The sequence below is a fragment of the Tasmannia lanceolata genome, unplaced genomic scaffold (genome assembly GCF_043159265.1).
Source record: "Tasmannia lanceolata isolate RefF3 unplaced genomic scaffold, GAP_Taslan_0.1 ptg000025l, whole genome shotgun sequence".
NCBI lineage: Eukaryota > Viridiplantae > Streptophyta > Magnoliopsida > Canellales > Winteraceae > Tasmannia > Tasmannia lanceolata.
The window spans coordinates 7,076,741-7,097,629 of record NW_027518702.1 but is presented as its reverse complement, the minus strand read 5'-3'; the positions used below and the strand labels follow the sequence as shown (position 1 = coordinate 7,097,629).

The 20,889-nt window shown below is 38.8% G+C and overlaps 1 protein-coding gene and 1 pseudogene across 2 annotated transcripts; both read left to right on the top strand.

Annotated features, from left to right (window-relative positions):
- Nucleotides 1–1,430: 1,430 nt before the first annotated feature.
- On the top strand, nucleotides 1,431–8,754 carry LOC143857601 (triacylglycerol lipase OBL1-like; annotated as a pseudogene).
- Nucleotides 8,755–13,033: 4,279 nt separating this feature from the next.
- On the top strand, nucleotides 13,034–19,397 carry LOC143858003 (membrane magnesium transporter-like). 2 transcript variants are annotated; one of them, XM_077368585.1, is made up of 5 exons: nucleotides 13,034–13,183; nucleotides 13,285–13,337; nucleotides 13,420–13,520; nucleotides 18,862–18,981; nucleotides 19,152–19,397. In XM_077368585.1, exons 1-4 carry the CDS (start codon nucleotides 13,111–13,113, stop codon nucleotides 18,953–18,955), a joined length of 321 nt encoding a protein of 106 aa, XP_077224700.1. In that variant the 5' UTR covers nucleotides 13,034–13,110; the 3' UTR covers nucleotides 18,956–18,981; nucleotides 19,152–19,397. The 2 variants fall into 2 exon arrangements, with proteins under 2 accessions (XP_077224700.1, XP_077224698.1); XM_077368583.1 differs by lacking the exon at nucleotides 19,152–19,397 and having other exon boundaries at nucleotides 18,862–19,133.
- The last annotated feature ends 1,492 nt before the right edge of the window (nucleotides 19,398–20,889 follow it).

Here is a 20,889-nt window from a genome sequence, read left to right as displayed (position 1 = left end):
ATAGGCTCTAACACGGCTCATGCCCTCCCGTCCAATGGTCTCTCACACTTCGTTTTACAACAAATACTTGATTGAACAAAATTGCAGGATAAAGAATTGCAAAAGGTATATATCCTTCAGCAAGTATATATAGGGATTGAAAATTTACTGAAATTTTCTAGGCCGTGTTTGGTTCATTTTGGTGAGTGGGATTTGTTTGGAATTAGAAGTCAAATGGGAGATGGGTTGGATGTCGGTCAAAGAGGAGATAGGTGGTGTCTTTCAAAAGTGTCGTTTGGTTGTAAAGGCAAAAGGTGGGAGTTTGTTGAAAATCGCATGCTAAAATAAATGCCACCAAAAAAACTCTGATTTAGCGGTATGCAAATGGGCTCTCATTTGTATTCCACGTCAGCCGACAGGCTTCCGACAATCCCAGCAGTCAAAAGGAGTTTTGGACCCAAAAAATCAACCAAACGCCGTTCGGCTTTTCAAATTCCATGCAAATGCTACAAAAGTCCCATTTTTTTGGCAACCAAACATGGAGGTAGGGAATTTTGAAATCCAAAATTGTGGGACCTCCCATTTATGATGATATTGCTGCGGTCAAAATTGTGGAAAGAAAAATTTACTGGGAAAAATTTTCCGGCAAAAATGTTTTTCTTGCAATCCAAACAGGCCCTTAGATCATGCACGTAAGTTGCAATCGAGTTCCGGTCAAATGAGTTTGATGTCTACACCTTCCAAATTTCGTAACCAGAGAGTGGACCTGTCTATGAATGAACGTATGCTTGGTTCTCTAGAGTAAAAAACACACCTAATTCTAACCCAGAATCAGGTGTGATTTGGGACCCGATCTACAAATTTCTTTTTTGTGGCCGTCATGTAGTAATGTACTGATCAAAGAAGTAGAGTCTAACTTTTTTTTACTTTTCCACATTTTAATAACCGTACAAAGGCACCACACTCTTTTAGACTTTACCCCCCCCCGCCCCCCCCCCCCCCCCCCCCCCCCCCCCAGTCTTGACATTGGCAAAAGCATCTGTATTTGCACTCCACACTCAACATCGTTGATCCAACCCTAGCTAAATGTGTTGGCTCGAAGGCTTTGAATTAGAACTTGCCAAACTCCTCCTTAAAGTAATAAAGTAATAGTTTTAAGGAAATTGCTAGCGTCCATCGCAAAAGGCAATTCGCGGCTGGTTTATCGCACGTCAGACCAGCCACCTCGTGAATGGAGACGAACGATGTTGTCTTCATTCACGATGTGGCTGATCTAAGATGAGACAGACCAGCCGCAAAATGCCTTTTGGGATGGACACTAGCAAATCCTTAGTTTTAAACTAATTAAGAGATAATCATCTACATAGCTAGTCATATCTTAAAATGTATATAGTAAGCCTTTCTCCAACATTGAAATCACAACCACTACCTCTACCTCTCTCTATCTCTCCATGGATTCTGAACTTTTCAGCGATTATTTTGTTCTGAAACCTGGAGAAGGGGGGATGATGGATCTCTTTCACCTATTATTTTCACATAATATGGAAAATAATAGATTTGTTGAGTGCTCACAAGGGATGGAGCTAAGAGAAGCAAGGCGTAGATGGTTGATCTTTGTCTCCATCCTTGCACAGAAAATTCTCATCTTATTGAGAAAACCCATGTCTTGGATCGGATCAGTGATCGAGATTTGGCTCAACCTCTTGTCTCATAACAAAAACTTCTTTACACTCCTTTTGAATCTCATCCTAGGTGAATCAACTTCCTCTTTTCTCTTCATTATTGTCTCTAATATTAATATCTTTGTGTAAGCATAGGGTATGAGTTGCACTTTTTTCCTCATTATCAACAAGGCTACTGATATTTGGCATCAAAAAAAAAGGCTACTGATATTGGCATTACCATGTTTTAATAAGGGGAATGATATCAGCACAACCATGTTTTTATAATTGCAAAAACCCAGCTTGTCTTTTCTTTTAGGATTGAATCGTGCGAGTTTTTTGGGAAATGTAATGACCTTTGACAGCTCTTTATATAATGAAAAACAAGATGAGTTAGTGTGAATATCAAACATGGTTGTGCTTATATCATTTCCCTTTAATAATTGCACAAACTCAGCTAGTCTTTTCATTTTTTTTAATTGGCTTCTCGAGCTGTTTGGGAACCTGAATAACCTTTGACTGCTGTTTATGCAGAAAAGAAAAGCTGAGTTTGTGCAAATATTAAAACATAGTAGTACCAACATAGGAGAATCTATATGATGCACGGCCGTCAAAGTAACAAGGGCTACCTGTTGTTAGTTTGACGGTCGGGCATCATATAAAAACTCCTAACATGGAACATTTTATAATCTAGTATATGTCACACATGTAGGAGATCCATGCTGTTCATATAGTGGGGCCTATCGGGCTGGGTCATAGCCCAAAAATTGCACCAATTGGGGATGATCTTAGCCACCAATAGGATTTGAAAATAATTGATCGGATGGCTAGGTTTGTATGATCTTCCAATTATGGCTCACCAGTGATGGGGCCCATTGGTTAAATTGTGTGGGTCTCTTACATATGTGCCATGTATACTGCGGCTAGAAATCTCATGATGGGGGAGAGGTTTCTAAAACCTAGTTTTCTTACTTAAAATCTAAGAATCGTTGCCAGGACAGTGGCAGCAGCTTAATCATGAACCTTAATCATGAACCATCTTTTACACTGTTTTTAAACTAAAAACCTGGATTCTAAAATCCGCGTATCCAAACGGCCCCTAATGGCTTTGTACAGTTTGATTTTTCTCTCAAATCAAGAGAGAAAATAGAGTCAATAAAGAGGACCTCTACCAAAACAAAAATCCGTTTTGGAAAAAAAGAAAGATGAAATCATATGTTTGTTCTAGTTCTACCTAACGCGCATTCAAACGCATCCTAGATCATGAAAGTTTATTATATTAATGTTATTGTTTAAAATTTTAAAAACTATGTGTAGCAAAAGATTAATCATGTTGCCATCTATTAAAATATGTCCCCATCCTTATCTTAACATTCTCTTGTTGCCTTTTATAAGGGAAATGATATATTCGCTCGCTTTGCTCCCCCGGGCCACTCCATTGTAGTTTCAAAAGAGTAGTCATAAATACGCTAGAGGGGGTGGCAAGGTGAAGGAAAGGGGGCAAAGATATCACTTCCCCTTTTATAATGAAAATAAAGTAAGGTGTGTGTATCAAAACAATGGGGCTCAGATATGAGATATCAGCTTCCTTTAGATGTACGTACGTGTACTCAATCCTCCAAAACCTAAACAGGTTCTAGTTTGGCTCTCCCTTTCATAGTCTCCTCTCTTCTAATAACCGAAAGAACAGGTAAAATGGGAGATGGAGATGAGTTTCTTCTTCTTGTACTCTCTTCTAATAACCTTTCCCTAATTGGATGTTACGATTCCCAAAAATATAATAAACAGCTAACCAAAGAAGTTTGAATCAAAGAGAGTGATGTGCCTAAATATCATGTCCAATGTAAAATATAATGCTAGAAAAATATGATAATAAACAATGTGAAAATAAAGAGAGATCCCAACTTGTAGCTAGATAACTAGACTATGCCCAAGATGGTAGGGGAGAAAGGTCCTCACCCAAAAGAAACAGAAGAAGTGCACAATAGAGAAAGCCCATAAGAACAATTTTTATTCAACTCCACAATATTACTCTTAGAACTCAATTTCTCTATTGCACTTGAAGAGAAATTAGTACTCATAGCTCAATTTTTCTCTTCCTTTTAGTTATTTACAAATGTAAACTTGTGGAAAGAGGGTAGAATGCTCATTTACATAAAATAAATAAAGCAAGAGAAGTTTTAAACTGAAGGGCGCCCTTCCAAAAAAGGGATGAGAGGGAGCCCCCATTGGTTGTAAATTACCAAAGCGCATTAAATGGGGTTGTAAATTACCAAAGCGCATTAAATGGGATGAAAATTCAAAGAACATTGAATGCACTTTGGTGATTTACAACCAATGGGGCACCCTTTCATCCAATTGAAAGAGCTCCCTTCATTTTAGAACTCTTAGGTTGCAAAAAGTAGGGAAGACGGCTGAGCATTTCTAGGAATATGAAATACCAAATGTTGTTTGGTTGTCATTTTTTAGCTCAAATCCCATTGGACTACTAGACATGGAAGAGACATCATTATTAGCTTTTTGCTTAGGTGGCGCCTATGTGGTGGGATTGTCCCCTCCCCTACTTTTCCAATGCCAAACCCTGTTTTTGGTAAATTTTAGAGGGGAGAAGAGTAGAATATGAAATGCCATGTGTAATCATTACTTTTTTCTCTCTTTCTCTCTCCTCTTTCTCTCTCTTCTACTATTTATTTTGTTAATGACACCCCTCCATTCTCCCACATGCTTTGACATCTAACCAAACACACTACCAAAATTCTCCAAAATTCCCTCTAATCTTCTCTAGACAAGTCTACAGATATCCCACCCTTGTCACCTCCTTGTTGACTACTACTTCCACTAAAATCTCATCTAACCAAGCATAGCCTAAATAAATCAAATATAAATCTCTACAATATTTTAAGGGAAATGATACCAGCGCTCCAATGCTTTGATATTAAGGCTCAAGTTTCTTGTCTTTTAGTATTTAATGGGCTTGTGAGAGCTTTTTCGGAATTGTAATACCCTTTTGTCCGCCCTTTAAATACTAAAAGACAAGAAACTTGAGCTTGAATATCCAAACATTGGAGCGCTCATATCATTTCCCTATTTTAATTGAAACTTTTTCAAAGTTATAAAAAAATTTAAACTATTTTGGTTTTATAAAGTGTTTGTGGACTAAATATAGATGGTTTTCTATTGCACAGGAGGGTGGTGATTCCCAACAAGGCCAATCAACGAATTTCAAATCAACTCTCGCATATTTAGATGAGAGAGTGGATTTAGATAAAGAGATCAAACATGGTGATGATAGATATTGCGCTGCACTCTCTATTATGGCAGCTAAATTAATTAGCTTATGAGAACAAAGCCTTCGTGCAATGCATAGTTAATGATCACTGGAAGGTATGGTTTTTTTTATTTAGAACACTTGGAACATCATCAAAGTTGTTAAACATTTGATAAATAATATTTTCACCTCGCCCCACCATCTTTCTCAACATTTTCACCCCCTATTATCTGTCCTTTTTTAATGAATTTTTCTAAAAACAAAGTCATATTTAGAAAAGACAAACAAAAGGGGGTGGAAGTAATCATCTTCAGGAAAAGGCAAACAAAAGGGAGTGGAAAAAGGTGGAAGGGGGCGAGTTGAAAATGTCATTTACTAAAACATATCTATGAAGATATTATGGAACTAAACCCCCTAATATTTTGTGCAGATGGTGTTCATGGAGTTCTACAATTGCTGGGATGGTATGAAATAGCCTATAACTTCTAGAAATCTAGGTTTATTGTTTCTCCTTTAGCACAAAAGAGGGTACCTTCACAATTTTCTTTGATGCAAGTCAAGTATGCATGAAGTTTGTGGACGAGCGTAGGCAGGGAAATGATATATTTGCCCCTTTTTCTTACTTGGGCCACCTCCTTGTAGTGTAAAAGGGTAATAATAATACACTAGAGAGGACTGTCCCTGGGAAGAAAAGGGGCGAATATATCACTTTCAGCCTAGGAAACCCATCTTGGCGTATAATATTATCGAAATAGATATTTCAACTAATCTTTGGATGACCTTTATTAGCAATTATCAGTGCTTATAGAAGTACTTACAGATAAACATCACAGAGTATAAGGATAAGATCAAGAGATCCAAATCTTAACCATCTATCTAACTACTCTCTCATCTCTCTCATCCACATCTAAATCTGATATTCTCTAACATGCCCCCTCAATCGTATGTGAATTTAAAAATCTGCATGCGTTTGATTACAATAAAAATATTCCCACATTAATTACAATAGAATAACCCCAAATAATTAGCACACTGTTGAATCTTGATGACATGTATGTTGAAGATGTCGCTTGCATACTGCCGATGTTGCTGAAGATAATGATTTTTGTCGGTGCCAGATGACTAATGTTGATTGCCGAAGATGATGTCGCTTGAAAGATGAGCCTGAATTGGCTTGATCGAACTCTAGCCTTGATTGACGAGTTTTCATGGACTGATTTCAGATATCGATCTTCAAAGATTGATTAGTTTTAGTTACATACCGATCTTCATAGAATTTGACCCTCTCAGGCACGAACCTCAAGGAATCGAGGCCCCTCAAAGCAACTATTTCATGCACGCACCTCGAAAGAGGTACCTCAACTGAAATAGTCTAAAGATTGGAACTTATGATTTGGAAAAAGAAAGAAAATGGAAAGAAATGAAAAGATATGCGACAAATAGCAACTCTAATGGTGATGGCAAACATCGACGATCTTGAAAAAAATGTTACGACTCTAGGGATTTTGAACATGCAAAAAAATCCTTTTTTTTTTTTTTGGTTTTCGGGAGTGTGGATATCAAATTTTTGGAGGGGTCACTTCGAACCTGGTGCGGGACATTGTGGACATTGAGATGAGTATTTTGCATATGACACGAGAGTGGTGTTGGATCAAAAGTGGGTTCGTAAAATGCGTGGTATGGCCGTATGGGGTGCAGATGTCAATTTAAAAATAGCATGGACTGATGGAAGCCATATAAAAGATAGAGAAAGGGGTGTATTAAGTAAAATGAGGGACCGCAAATACCACCGTTATCTTTCTCCTTATCTCTGGCCTTCACGAAAAAACGACGAAAAATCAGAAAAATGAATGAAATTGGACCTGCGGGCCTAAGTGGACCTCCTCCATTAGTTCCAAACCTTGACGGTAGGGCTTTTAGGTATAGGTCAGCGGTTAAAGAAAGAAGGAGTCGGAGCGGGTAAAGAATAAAAGATTTATGTTGCTAAATCGCACATGTCAGAACAACACTGACAGAAAGCAGCTAAATGCCTTTTTTTACCATGGCCTTCGCGAAAAAGCGACGAAAAATCAGAAAAATGAATGAAATTGGACCTACGGGCCTAAGTGGACCTCCTCCATTAGTTCCAAACCTTGAAGGTAGGGCTTTTAGGTATAGATCAGCGGTTAAAGAAAGAAGGAGTCGGAGCGGGTAAAGAACAAAAGATTTATGTTGCTAAATCGCACATGTCAGAACAACACTTAGAGATCGGGCGGAACCCATACTGTCTTTATGCTCTTTTTTTAGGAATACCTATATAAATCCAGAAAGAAGAGCAACTACCCCGAGACTGGGACTCGAGGGGTAGTTGTAGTTAAAGGTCTGTCTTCCAATAACAGCAAAAAGAAGACCTACTTTGAATAGGCCGTTCCTAATGTTCGTTTCGTCACGGAGGATCCAAAAGCTTCCAAGAAGCCGATTAAGTCAGGCTTTCTTGCGCTCTTTAAGGAGCTTGAGGCGTATGGATGGTACCCTTTCGTTGTTAGAGCAACAGGGTCGAGCGGTCTAAGTCTGTCGTCGCCCTTCTACCCCTTTTCTAGTAAGGGCGAAAAGCCCCTTGTATAGGTTGGGCGCTTGCCTGAACCTGCGCACTTACTATACAAGGGAAAACGGAAGGAGCTTTGAAGGGGAATGGAACTCTTGTTTGAGAACTTTAGCTACGGACTTAGGTTAGCTAGCTTAGCTTCTCCTATGGCTAGTTGGATTAAGGAACTAGGGTAATGCGAAGACAAAGAAGGCCTAATAATGGTGAATCGAATCAGGCGCTGGTTGGCCGAAAGAGATCGATCAAGGCAAAGACCAGCCCCCATTTGCTTATTATGCCATTAGAGAAAAGCTTAGGGAGGTTTTGAAGAAGAATGATAAAGTAAGGTTTGTGGTGACTGGCCACAGCTTAGGAGGGGCTTTAGCTATATTATTTCCTATTATTCTTGCATTGCATGAAGAGACGTGGATGTTGGAGAGGATGATAGGGGTGTACACATTTGGCCAGCCTAGGGTGGGGATAGAAAGCTTGGGGAGTTTGTGAAGAAGCACCCTTCTATAAGGTATTTTAGGTTTGTATACAAGAATGACATTGTGCCTAGATTGCCCTATGATGACTCTATCTTCTTTTACAAACACTTTGGGACATGCCTTTACTATAACAGCTGCTACGAAGGAAAGGTGATTGCTCTCTCTCTCTCTCAACCAATTACTCCAAAAGCTTAATATGTTAGAGTTGGTGTTATTTAATCATTAATTTATACTTCAACACTCCCCTCTTTTGGGTTTACTCTACACGTGTATTTTTTCATATCGAGGAGTTGTTGGGTTTTGAACTCATGGCCTGTCCGAAGGCAAGCTCTGATACCATTTGAAGCAACCAATGACTCTAAAAGCTTAAGCTATTAGAGTTGATGTTGTGTAATCATTAATTTATAATTCAAAACACACATACAGAGACACTGCAAGAAGGTTATCAATTCCTACAAAGAAAAACACACATCTTTCATGTAAGTTTATTGACTTCTTTTGTTGGTCATGAAACAGATAGTAGAGGAAGAGCCAAACAAGAACTATTTCTCGCCTTGGAGGGTGATCCCAAAGTACGTGAATGCAACATGGGAGCTAGTTAGGAGCTTTATCATTGGATACATGAAGGGGCCAGATTTTAAGGAAGGGTGGTTTTTGAGATTGTTTAGAATTTTGGGGCTTGTTATCCCTGGATTACCAGATCACGGCCCTCAAGATTATGTCAACATTACTAAAATTGGAACACAACTCATGCCCTCCCATGACAAGCAAAGCATCAAACTTGATTACTAATAGATTAATTATTAATATCATTCTATATTTCTATCTGGAGGTATAAATGCCATTCTTTTTGTTCATTATTAGACTTATACGCAGTAATGTTGAATTATTTGATAATGTTGGGAAAATATCCACTGGGCAATCCGATCCGATCGTGCACAAATTAAACGGAAAAGTAAAATAAACAAACAAGCCACAAGATGAACACCGATATTTTACGTGGTTCAGCCAAGCCTACTCCATGGGCGAGAAAGATCTTCCACTACGAGAAAAACAATATACAAGGATTACAATGGATTAATCGCAAACCCACAAACCCGTAACCCTTTCCTTGCTTCTCAAACCCAAGACCTTACACAAGAGATAACGCAAGAGATAAACCCGAAAAAGAACCCAAGAGAAAATCCCGAGATAAAAAACCTCTTCTCCCTTTCTCTCTCTTTTTCTTCTCTCTCATTTGGCAGCCGACACACCAAAAACGTCTTGCTTCGCCGCAACCTAAGAGAACAACACTTCTCTTTTTATAGTTTAGTTTTCCCCAAAAGCTAAAATAGAATTTCTATTTTTGCCTTTGCCTTCCCACCCAAGCAACCACCTGGGTGGAAAATAAGGCAACTTTCCCCTGCCTGCCTGCCTGAGACTTGGACTTGGTAGTGAGCCATCTAACGCCGGTGAAGAGAGATCGCCGCTATGAGAAACCCCCGCAAAAAACAGATAAGAATTAAGGAAATAATTGGCTGAGGAATGTTACTTGCGTTCTTTAAGGTGATATTTGCCCCCAATCAATTTGATCCTACTATTTGTAAAAGGGCTCTGAAAACTTATGGGATTGAGCCCCTAGCTCAATGGTAAAGGTTTTGGCCTTCCACCTTCAGGTTGGAGATTCAATTCCAACTTACCTACCTAAAAATGGCTCTGAAAAGTCTACCTAGATGATACAGTGAGTCCAATGGCCTCTCACACTTTGTTTTACAATAAATAGTGGCCACTACACAAATACTTGATTGAACAAAAATGCAGGATAAAGAATTGCAAAAACTATATATCCTTCAGAAAGCGTAGGGATAGAAAATTTACTTAAATTGTCTATGGAATTTTGAAGGATATTTTCAGGAATAGGTATTTTCTCGGTATTTCTAAGTGAATTATACACTCGTGGCACCTTAATTTTCTTAGTTTCATCTTTATCTTGGTTTCATATTTTCTTATTTCTACAATGGTTAGGTAGTTTTTGGTTGAAATTATAACCTTATCCTCAAGTATAATTAGTTAATTTGTAAAAAATGCATGCTAGAAAGGGAATAAATTTTATCATTTTTTCTCTAAATTGTGAGAATAGAAAAATTCCCAGGGAAAATGTTTCCTGTTGCCAAGTACGCATAGGGGAGAGGATTAGATAGCAATAGCGCGAGCTATAGATCTTCTCTAGAAAAAATATTAAAAAATGATGCCCAAGTGGTAAAGTGGCTTTCAAATATCCATATATAAGTAGGTACAAACCCAAAAAAAGAGATAAAAAGGTATTTTCTTTTTCTTTGCTGGGCAAAATTTGTGTCAAAAGAAACACTATGAAGCATGCCTAGCATCATTTTTTTCAATTTTATGGTGTTTGGTTGCCAATTTAACATCAAAATCTCTGGAGACAGCCAGACAAGTTTCAGAGGTAATAATTGTATGTCTAGTAACAGGACTTCAATGTCCCTTCCTTATACTTTCCAAGCCAAATTTCTCAAAAAAGGATTCTCTCTCTCTCTCTCTCTCTCTCTCTCTCTCTCTCTCTCTCTCTCTCTCTCTCTCCATCTATATTAGTAATGACATCCCCTCCCAGTCCTCTATAAGGATGGCAACTAAAAAGATAAATAACGTCTTTCTCCAACAGCTTAAGCTTTTGGAGAAGTTGGTTAGTTAACATGGTATCAGAGCCAAAGGTCTCGAGTTCAAACCTCCCGGATAGCAAAAACCCACATGCGATGGTCGGCCCAAAGTGGGACCACATGTGCCACGTGATTGCCAAGTAGGTCACACGTGCGGGGGAGTGTTAAAGTGTAAAAGATAAATAACGCCTTTCTCCAACAGCTTAAGCTTTTGGAGAAGTTGGTTAGTTAACAAACTAGGGGTGTAAACGAGCCGAGCTTAGCGAGCCCAGCTCGGCTCGGCTCGTTAAGCTCAATAGCTCAGCTCGGGCTCTGCTCGGCTCGACCAGGCTCGTGAGCCTTACCGAGCTCGGATTATATTAAGGGCAATGATATATTCGCACCCCTCATCTTACCTGGAGAGCCCTATCTGGTGTAATTTGACTACTCTTTTTACACTACGGGGGGTGGTCCAAGCAACAAATGAGGTTCCAAAAGGAAGTGACATATTTTGCCTTCCCCTTTCACTCCCTGGACAACCCTTTTAGTGTATATATATATATATATGAGGAAACTGTTGGTGAGCTTAAGCTCACCAAACTTATGGTGAGCTAGCTTGCCCAATCACATGGGTCCCACATTTTGGGGAGTGATCCAAACCATTCATTTGCAAGGCCTCCACAAATGGAGGGGTTAGGATGATCCTATGGAGCTGATTTTTGGTACACCCCCCATCTATGTAAGGGACTTTCAAATGAATGGTTTGGATCATCCTAACAAAGTGGGCCCCATGTGATTGGGCAAGCTAGCTCACCATAAGTTTGGTGAGCTTAAGCTCACCAACAGTTTCCTCTATATATATATATATATATATATATATATATATATATATATATATATATATATATATATATATATATATATATATATATGTGTGTGTGTGTGAGAAAACGGTTCCTACACATATGTGTAGAGAGTTCTCTACACACTACTTTAAAATACAGTGGGGGCCCACATTGTTTGGGTGATCCAAGCCATCCATTTTAAAGGCCCTCACATAGATAGAGTGTCTACAAAAAATCATATCCATAGGATCATCCCAACTCTACGATTTGTGGAGGTAAAATGGATGTCTTTAAACCTTCACAAATTAGTTCATTTTTTGCCTCCAAAGTTCGAATGGTTAGAATGATCCTATGGATCTGATTTTTTGTGGACACCCTATCTATGAGAGGGCCTTAAAAATGAATGATTTGGATCACCCAAATAATGTGGCCCCCACTGTATTTTAAGCTAGTGTAGATAACTTATCTACACATGTGTGTAGGAACCGTTTTCTCTCTCTCTCTCTCTCTCTCTCTCTCTCTCTCTCTCTATATATATATATATATATATATATATATATATATATATATATATATATATATATATATATAATCCTTAACGAGCCTGGCCAGCCGGCTTGGCTCGGCTCGTTAAGGATTCGAACCGATCTTTTACCGAGCCGAGCTCAAGCGAGCTTCTGAGCCCGAGCCAAAATTGACACCCTTAATAGCAACCAAACTAGGGGTGTAACTCGAGTTGGGCCGGGTCGTTTCGGAATGAGTTTTCCCAACCCTACAAGAGTGAAACCCGACGTTGTTTATCAAAAAAAAATTTGTAAGCTTAAAAACTTGGGTCAGGTAAGGTAAGGAAAAAGGGTTCCTTGAGTTGGGTTGGGTTGGGTTGGCCCACCCCCACCAGAGACGCACCCCTAAACCAAACACTACTTATCACTATTCTACAAGGTAAATTCTAGGTAAATCAAATGTTTGTCTCCTCCCTATTGACTACTTATACCACTAATCTACAAGGTAACTACATGCATCCAAATAGAGCCAGGGGCGGAGCTAGGAATTTGCAGTTGGGGGACTAATTTACACTTTGCCTGCATTGGTCATTGGGGTCGTGTCCATATAAAAGGGATTTTACTAGTCATTGGGTGTCGTGCCCACCCCAACCCCTTAAAATATATCCTAAGAAAATTTATGTATGTGGTCTGAATTTACGGAGTGCAAAGAAACAACGATAAATTTTTCGAAGTAAAAATGTACTCTAGAAAATATTTTCTTCCTAAATTTTACGTACCTAAATTATAGGGAAAATTACATTTACACCCCCTTTACTTTCTTACACATTCACTTCTACCCCCATAGTTTAAAACGTGACAACTACACCCCTGTAGTTTCAATTTGTATAAGGTAGGCCCCCTCAGTTGACGGTTCGTCCACAGATTGAAGAGTTAGGATGATCCGATGGAGCTGATTTTTTGGACACACCCAATCTATGTCAGGGCCCATCAAATGAACGCTTTGGATCATCCAAACAATGTGGGCCTACTGTGTTTTTGGTAGTGTTTGGATTCGGGTATGGGCCCACAACGAAGGATATTTCAAGGGGCCCTTCTTATACTTCTTCCCCGTTCTCACTCAAACGACCCAAGTGAATCCGATTTCAGAGAAAATTCCCAAACGCTATGGATGTTGGGCTTCTAATTGGTCTTTTTGGGTCTCTACTTCTCGCCCATTCTGCTTATTCTACCATACAATGTAACCTTTCTTTTCTATTCTTTGACGAATTTATTAGGGTATTTCAAGGCTAGGGTTTATTCTTTTTTCTTTCTCTTAATTCATTCCTATTTTGTTTTCAGACAGAGGCATGGTAAAGATTGTGGAAGAAGAATTTTCAGGGCCTCCTATGAATGTAAATTTATGACCTTTTTATTATTAGGGATTGTTATTTTTTGAATTTATTGTAATTATGAATCTAGGGTTTTGTTTTTTAGGTGCTTATGGAGCTGGTTCTAGGGTTAGGTTTCTGTGTGTGGGCAGCTCTCAGTGTGCCAGGGAAGTTCCTTTCGATTCAACCATATTCTGAAGAGAACAGGTTCGTTTGAGAGCTTGAGATATTTTATTTGTGTAGATTAAATTAGTTTAGTTTTTTGAGGAATTGGTAAGTGGGTTTTCTATAAATAACATGTAAGTAGCCTTTTTTTCAAATTAATGAAGAAATTTACCCTGTAAATTGTGTTCTTGAAGGAGGACTGGCCCTTCCCTCGAAGTGGGTTGAGAGGCTGTTCTTCCCTCTAATATGATCAATCACTTTGCAAACTGATTTTGTCATGTTACCTGACCAAATGGGCCCCACTTAGCGTGAAATAAATTAGTTTAGATATTTGTGATTGTTAGATTTGCTCTCTAGTTGTTTAGTATAAGTAGGAATCTTAGAGAAAAGGGTTATCACTTATCAAGATTAGGGGTTTTCTATAAATAACATGTACGTAGCCTTTCTAAAATCAATGAAGAATTTTATACCAGAAATTGAGTTTGGAGCACAAAGGAGGATTGACTCTTCCCTCGAAGTGGGTCAAGAGGCTGATCTTCCCTCTAAGAATATCAAATCCATTACGAGCAGATTTAGGTTCGTAACCCTTGGACATTCGAATTGGAAACCCAATGATTTAAGTATATGATGGCAGCAAGAGAGTGTTAGATAGATGTCTTGGTGTTTTTCAATTTATTTGTTCTCTTCTATTCTTTAGATAGGATAATTTGTAGGATTTTCTATTTTCATAATTCTTGTTAAAGGGTACCTATCGAAATTGTATTCGTTGAATTGATCATGTACTCACTTATCAGACCTCTAGATGTGACAGAGAAATGGGTATCTATAGAAGTAGAGGGAATAATTTATCTTGTACATCTCAACGCTCTATTCCTGGAGTCTTGATCCTAATTAATGGCTTGGCCTGCATTTATGTTAGCTCTAGAGGCCTTCTTAGGCTGATCTCTCTGTTCATTAGCTTTCATGTTAACAGATTGTGTGTTTGATGTCCTTTTTTAAAAAGGGCTCCATTTAACTTGATTGAAGCTTCCTAACAACATCCACCTCAGTGCTTTAGCACCACCCTCGAGGTCAGAAAACATGGGATTAGTGGTGCTGTATCCCATTTTTTGGAGTTGGAAGGAATATCCAATGCTTGAGCCAAGGTTTTAAATTTCGACCGAAATCCAAAATTTTGAATTTTGGTCAAGACCGTGTGGGGATTTTTCGGTTTCCTTCCGGCATGTGAGAGGGTCTGCTAACAGTGAAGCAGATAGACTAGCTCAGGTAGGGGTTGGTAGAACCCAATTGGAGGTTTTCGATTTTCTTACCCTGTGAGAACAGGTGTTCTTTGCTCTTTTGTATTTTGATCTCTTTCTCCTGCATGTACTGACTACCTTGGTCTAGGTTTTGCCTTTTCTTTTTAATAAAATATCTTATCATTCAAAAAAGACAGTGCTATGAAAGTATGATGTTTTTTTGTCACCCTCGGCCAACCATTTTGATCTTGACCTTTGCTTCCATTTCAGCTCTTTGTACAGTGATGCAATTATAGTCTTCCAAGAGTTGGTTTTCTCTAGATGCTCATTCGAGGATAGCTGACCGACCTCAATAACCTCTCAAGATTTGTGTCTACTTTCACTCAATCCCTCTGAAAAAAACCTATTAAGCCCATATTTTAAGCCCTCCCTTGACAAATCAGAGTTTCTGATTGGACGCTAGACCAAAACCATCAATTGTGAACCATTAATTGTGAACCACCACTCTTTTAGTTGAGGTTTCATATTTAGGCTTTTCACCCAGGCAAGCTCAAAACGGAAATGGGAAAGACCCCACAACCCATATTTTAAGCTGGTGCATTTTTTGGAAGAAAGAAGAAGAAACTCTTATTCATGTATTACTTCATTGCCCATTCCTCTTCGGCTTATGGAGGGTGATTGTCAAATATTTTTGGCATGCACTGGGTTTTCCATCAATTGATCAAAAAGATGATTTTGCATTGGAACAGCGGGCCGTTCAGAAAGATGGAGAGGAGCCTTTGGGGGCTTGTACCGCTCGCGTTGATTTTGCACATTTGGGGAGAGACGAACATGCATATATTTGAAGAAAAAACTAAAGAGACATGACAGGCTAATAACGGAGATCAAAATTGACCTTATATCTTGGGGGAGGGTAATTCCACCCTGTCCTCATATACCGTTGGGCATATTTTGAGATGTCTGAACTCTGAAGATTGTCTTTTGGGGGAAAGAGGTTAAACGCAAGATAACTACAAAATGGTGGCCAGCCCCTCTTGGATGAGTAAAGTTCAACTTCGATGGAAATTCTAAAGACAAGCCGGCATTAGAGGTGCATTCCATGATATTAATGGTCGTACTCTATTCTCGCTTTCCGAACTGAGCCAACATTAGAGGTGTATTCCATGATAATAGTGGCCATACACTATTCTCGCTTTCCGAACCGATAGGGGTATGTGACTCCAGAGGGACTGAAGCATGTCCACTCCTGTGGGGTTTACGATGGTAAGTTAGAGAGCAGCGCATACCACTAATCATTGGAGGGGACTCTGCAAATGTCCTGGCCAGGGCAAGCAATAAGGTGCCAGGAGCATGGAATTTTGCCAACACAATCGCAGAGATCCAAAATCTTTGCCAGATTTTAAATCCAGACTTTTCCCACGAGGCAGTCGGCGAATGACATGGCAAATCTTCTTGCGAAGGAGGGAGCGGAGAATTTCATGTCGTGGCTGCCAGTTACCGAACAATATGGCACGGTCAATCCTAGGCCATTCCTTGCAACAATTGAATTTGTTGCATTAACCAGGGTCTGTTCAGGCAAAAGCATGCAGGGATGCACCTTTGGGTTTCTTTTTTGGGGATCTTAAGCCTGCGGCGATTTATAGCGTTGGTATATGTTGGAATGCTCAGTTTTGCATGAAAAAGGGAGCCAGATTAATGGCGAAAGGATTATTATGAGAGATAGACGGTCAAGTAGATGTATTTCTATCTAGTGGAATGGTGCAACTGTTTCTTTTTAAAATAAATAAATAAATAAAATACTGCTTACCAAGAAGCCACTTTTGGTTTACGACATCAATCATGTAGGCACTAGAGCTGTCAATGTCATTAGATTATACAGTTATTGGGAAGGCGCTAATGGAGTTTCTTGTATAATGATAGATGAAGTAAATGAGATTATACCATTCAAATAAAAAAGTAAATGAGATCTTGCTATCATGGAGTAGGTCTATAGAAGTATGTGACACTGGTCCTAGGTGAGATGGAGAATGTGTATGTGCTCCCATGATGCATATTTTAAATTTCCGTCAACCAGGTAGGAGATCCCAATGACTTCGAAGTAAGAAGTTTTTTCTATGTACCCTACACTCAAAGGTTTTAATATTTTTTATTGATGAAATTTTATTTAAAAAGAAGGGCGACCCAGTGACAATGGTCGTCAGAAACAAATCAGTAAGTCAAAAACAGAAAGACGATCGAGTAAAAAACAACGAGCGATAGTGCCAGGAAAATCGAATGCCACTCATAAACTGAAGAGGTCCCTAAGTCAATCAGCATGGTCAATCATCTGGATCGACCATCTAGACACCTCTGAACATAGTAGGGCATCTACCATTCGAAAATAAATAAATAAAAACATAGTAGGACATCAGCCTCTGAGTTAGTTGACTGCCAAATGTATATAATCTCAACATTATGGCTCTCCATAATATCCTATATCTCCTTGATGGCATCTGCTAATCTCCACGTGTGACTGCTCGCAAGTCGCAATCACCAGATCATGTTGAGAGAATCTCCGTCTATAATCATTTTCTCTAACTGTGAATGATTTATGATCTTAACTCTATGAAGAACTGGCACTACCTTTGCCGCATTAGTCTTTAATTTTGATTGGGCCAAAGAATGCCCACAGCATTGCACCGTTTTCCTTTCTCAGGAGTCCTCCATGTTGGATACGGGTTTTCCGAAAGTTGAGCTATCAAAATTAGCTTTAATTTCCCTGGAGGGGGGCGGTTTCCACCTTAGCCGTGGGCCCTCTTGGAGGCATATACCTGACTTGGTTTACTTCAATGTCCTGTAGGAGACTGGCATTCCTCTGAAGGAAGGAAGGTTCGATGCCCCCATTGTCCACTAAATTTAGTTAGTGGAATTAGCTGTCATTTATGTCGGATCAAATATGAATTCATATAGATTTATCCACGAATTTTAGTGAGTTTCGTGGAATAGCATGCATAGCATTGCTTATGGTGCATCTCGCAATATAAGTGATCTCAATCTATGATCTAAAGGTATTTTGACAGACAACACGGGAAAAAAAAGGGATTTTGACAGACACGTCACAGAATGTATAGGTGGGCACTCCAAGGAGTTCAATGTTTAGAAGAACAATGAAAAACAAAGTAACTGATGAAAATGGTTAGAGATTAACAAGAAGTGAATATGACGTGACATCAGATTTTCGTTCATAAACAGAGGTTCTGAGTTTCCTTCTCTGATAGACAAGCAATCAATGAGTACAAGCACAATGGCATTCAGATTTCATTCTCTGAGCTTCCTCTTCAATAGAACAATAGGACCTATTTCCAAGATCTGATCCAAGAAAAGTCAAACCGAATTCTTCACAAGTTGACATAATGCGCCATGTTGAATTCTTCACACACACACACAAGTGGGACAATTATAATTGCATTACGCAAGTGGGAGAATCAATTCCTATATATTGCGCTACTTAGAAAATAATGCTCGAAGTCAATTCCTAAATACCACAAACTACCCATATGTAAAGGATGAAATGTAAATACCGTTGAGGCTTCCTTTCAAAACCAAAAATACCGTTGAGACATGTAACTAATAATAAAGTAAATATAATATAGCAGCCGCTCTTTATGTTATCATTTTTAGTTTAACATTGACAATATATGAAATGACACATGAACAACATGAAAAGAATTTCAAGACGAAAAAACCATCTGAACATCTGAAGTGTTAAGGTTGCAATTGATCTTTCTTCTTAATAGGAAAATGAAGCAGACCATGTTTTTGTTTCTTTCTTAATATGTGGGCGAGCTTGTATATTACATGTGACCTAAATAGTGCAACTTTGCATCTTAATTGTGTTCCATCTTTGCTAATCATACAACAATATATATATATATGGCCCTTCACCCATTTCTCATTTTACATGTCGCACCCAACACCATGTGTATAATCAATCCTCTTCAGATGTGACCTTTCATTTCTGATAAACGCAATAGCTGCTTTCAACTTATTAAAACAGACTAAATTATAAACTGGCACTCCATGCTTTTGAAAGGCTTTGCTTTGTTATTTATTGTAGGAGATTCAGGATCTTCATTGACCGGATTTTTTGTCCTTTCATATTGCAGGCTAGTTTCTTTACCGCCTAATTTGGACTTCATGATCTTCAACCACCGCGGCAAAGTATTCCCCGCAAAAATTAACACAAAGCTGAAACCATAAGCATCAAGCGACATTGAGCTAATCAGGTATTCGGATCAATCTGATGTAATATGAGTACTCTGTGTTCCAGGAGTACCCAAATTGCAAAAACTTGGGAAATTGAGAAGAGGTTTTTTGTAGATAGATTAATGATGCTTTTCTTTAAGTTTTCAGCAATTTAGTCTTTGTTTTGAAGCCAGATCTCTCTCTCACACAGGAAAGCTTGTGGGGGTCCGATTGGATGCATGCAATATTAGAAGGAAATGGATTCTCATTTCCTAACTCAACCTTTTCTCCAGTTGAGAGGAAAGTCAAACATTGCAAAATGGCTTGTTTTTTTAAGTTTTCCAGCTGACATTGGCTGACAGGTGAATCGTAAATGGCAACCCAATAAAGTTGGGAAATGAAAAAATGTGTACCTTTAGTGCATGTTCGGCAACCCTTATAAAATGGTTTTTACCGAGATTGTAGGTGCAGAGAATGAGAGGATTCGTTTGTTTCAAAAACAAATGTAACCTAAACCTTTAAAAGATGAGTGAGTTTAGGTCGCTCGGGTGAGGGACCGAACTGAACGATCCACTCTTGTTGTAAGGCCTCGCTGAGTGAGAGTCCTTGTGTGGGGCGCCCTGCTCGTTCCATCCAACCAATCCTTTCCCTTTCCGCCCAAAATTGTGTGAAAGAATGAGAAGGCTTGCCGAACAGGCCCTTACTTTTAACTTCCCCACTTTTTGGCGGCCCGATGGACAGGTGAAAAGTAAATGGCAACCAGATAAAGCTAGATAAAGGAAATTCTGTGCCTTTACTTTTACTTTCCTACGTTTCTGGTGCATCCAAACAGATCCTATTATAGAGTTAGTTTACCAGTAAAAATCTGTCTGAGAGTGAGAACTATATAGCATGCAGGAAGTTGGGGCTTTTAGACCTACACCCCGAAATGTCGCCTTAACTACTAAATCTCTCTAGGCCTGACAAAGATTGCTTACTTACCAAGCTCCTGTTCGTTTGGGATTATGCAACAGCAGATTGCAATTATAGCAACTGATTGTGACCGATTACTAATACAATCAGTTATGCTATAATTGTGTTATGTTTTCACCATTTTACTGAACTCGCATAATGTTCAGGATCCATAACCATCGAACCCTAGATCTTAAAACCCTAAATTAGCAAAACCCTAACACCAAACCCTGACTATTAATCGATCGATCTGATCACAATACCCTGTTTTCCTCCTTTCTGAACCGGAACCCCCAATCACAAGCTAAAAATTATTGACAAAAATCTAAACAATGTAAATTTTAAACCCTAAATGAAACCGTCCAAATGCATAAAAATTCCTACAAAATTCGATCTAGATCGAGAGATAAAGAAACAAAAATAAATAAAAATAAAGACATATTTCTTTATTTTTCAACCTATCGAGGTTAAAAACCTCTCAAATCGCAATCAAATCTTTACAGAAAGGTTAGGATTTCACCATACCTTGGTTAAACCCTAACCTTAAGAAAGTTGCAGAGACATTGATGGAGTTAGGGTTTCATTAAAAAGAGATGGAATTAGGGTTTTGCGAGATCTATAGTTGAGAGATCTAGGGTTTGTAGAGAAAGAGAGGTAGAGTTGGATTCGCCAAGTCCGTCGAGAGAACGAGAGGATTCAGGGTTTCATTTTATCTTTTATAGTGGATAATATTGTAATTTATGAAAATGTATAAGGGCATTATTGGAAATCAGTTCGGAACATTGGAAATGTCCACCTCGCAAAACCCGCACAATCGACTATAATCACCGATTTCTGTGATTATTGGTGTAGGTATATTTTGCCACAATCGCATAATCGGATTACGATAGATAACCGATTATTTATCTTAATCTTACGAACCGAACAGCTTTTTTCACATAATAGATTAAGGAACCAATTGTATCTTACAATCGATTATGAATAATCTGAAACGAACA

Bases quoted from the DNA above. Each gene is read 5' to 3' on its own strand.
- LOC143858003 (XM_077368585.1), top strand. From the start codon at position 13,111: ATGGATGTTGGGCTTCTAATTGGTCTTTTTGGGTCTCTACTTCTCGCC. The intron at 13,184-13,284 runs GTAACCTTTCTT...TTTTGTTTTCAG, and splicing joins TGCTTATTCTACCATACAAT to ACAGAGGCATGGTAAAGATT. The intron at 13,521-18,861 runs GTTCGTTTGAGA...TTCATATTGCAG, and splicing joins CCATATTCTGAAGAGAACAG to GCTAGTTTCTTTACCGCCTA.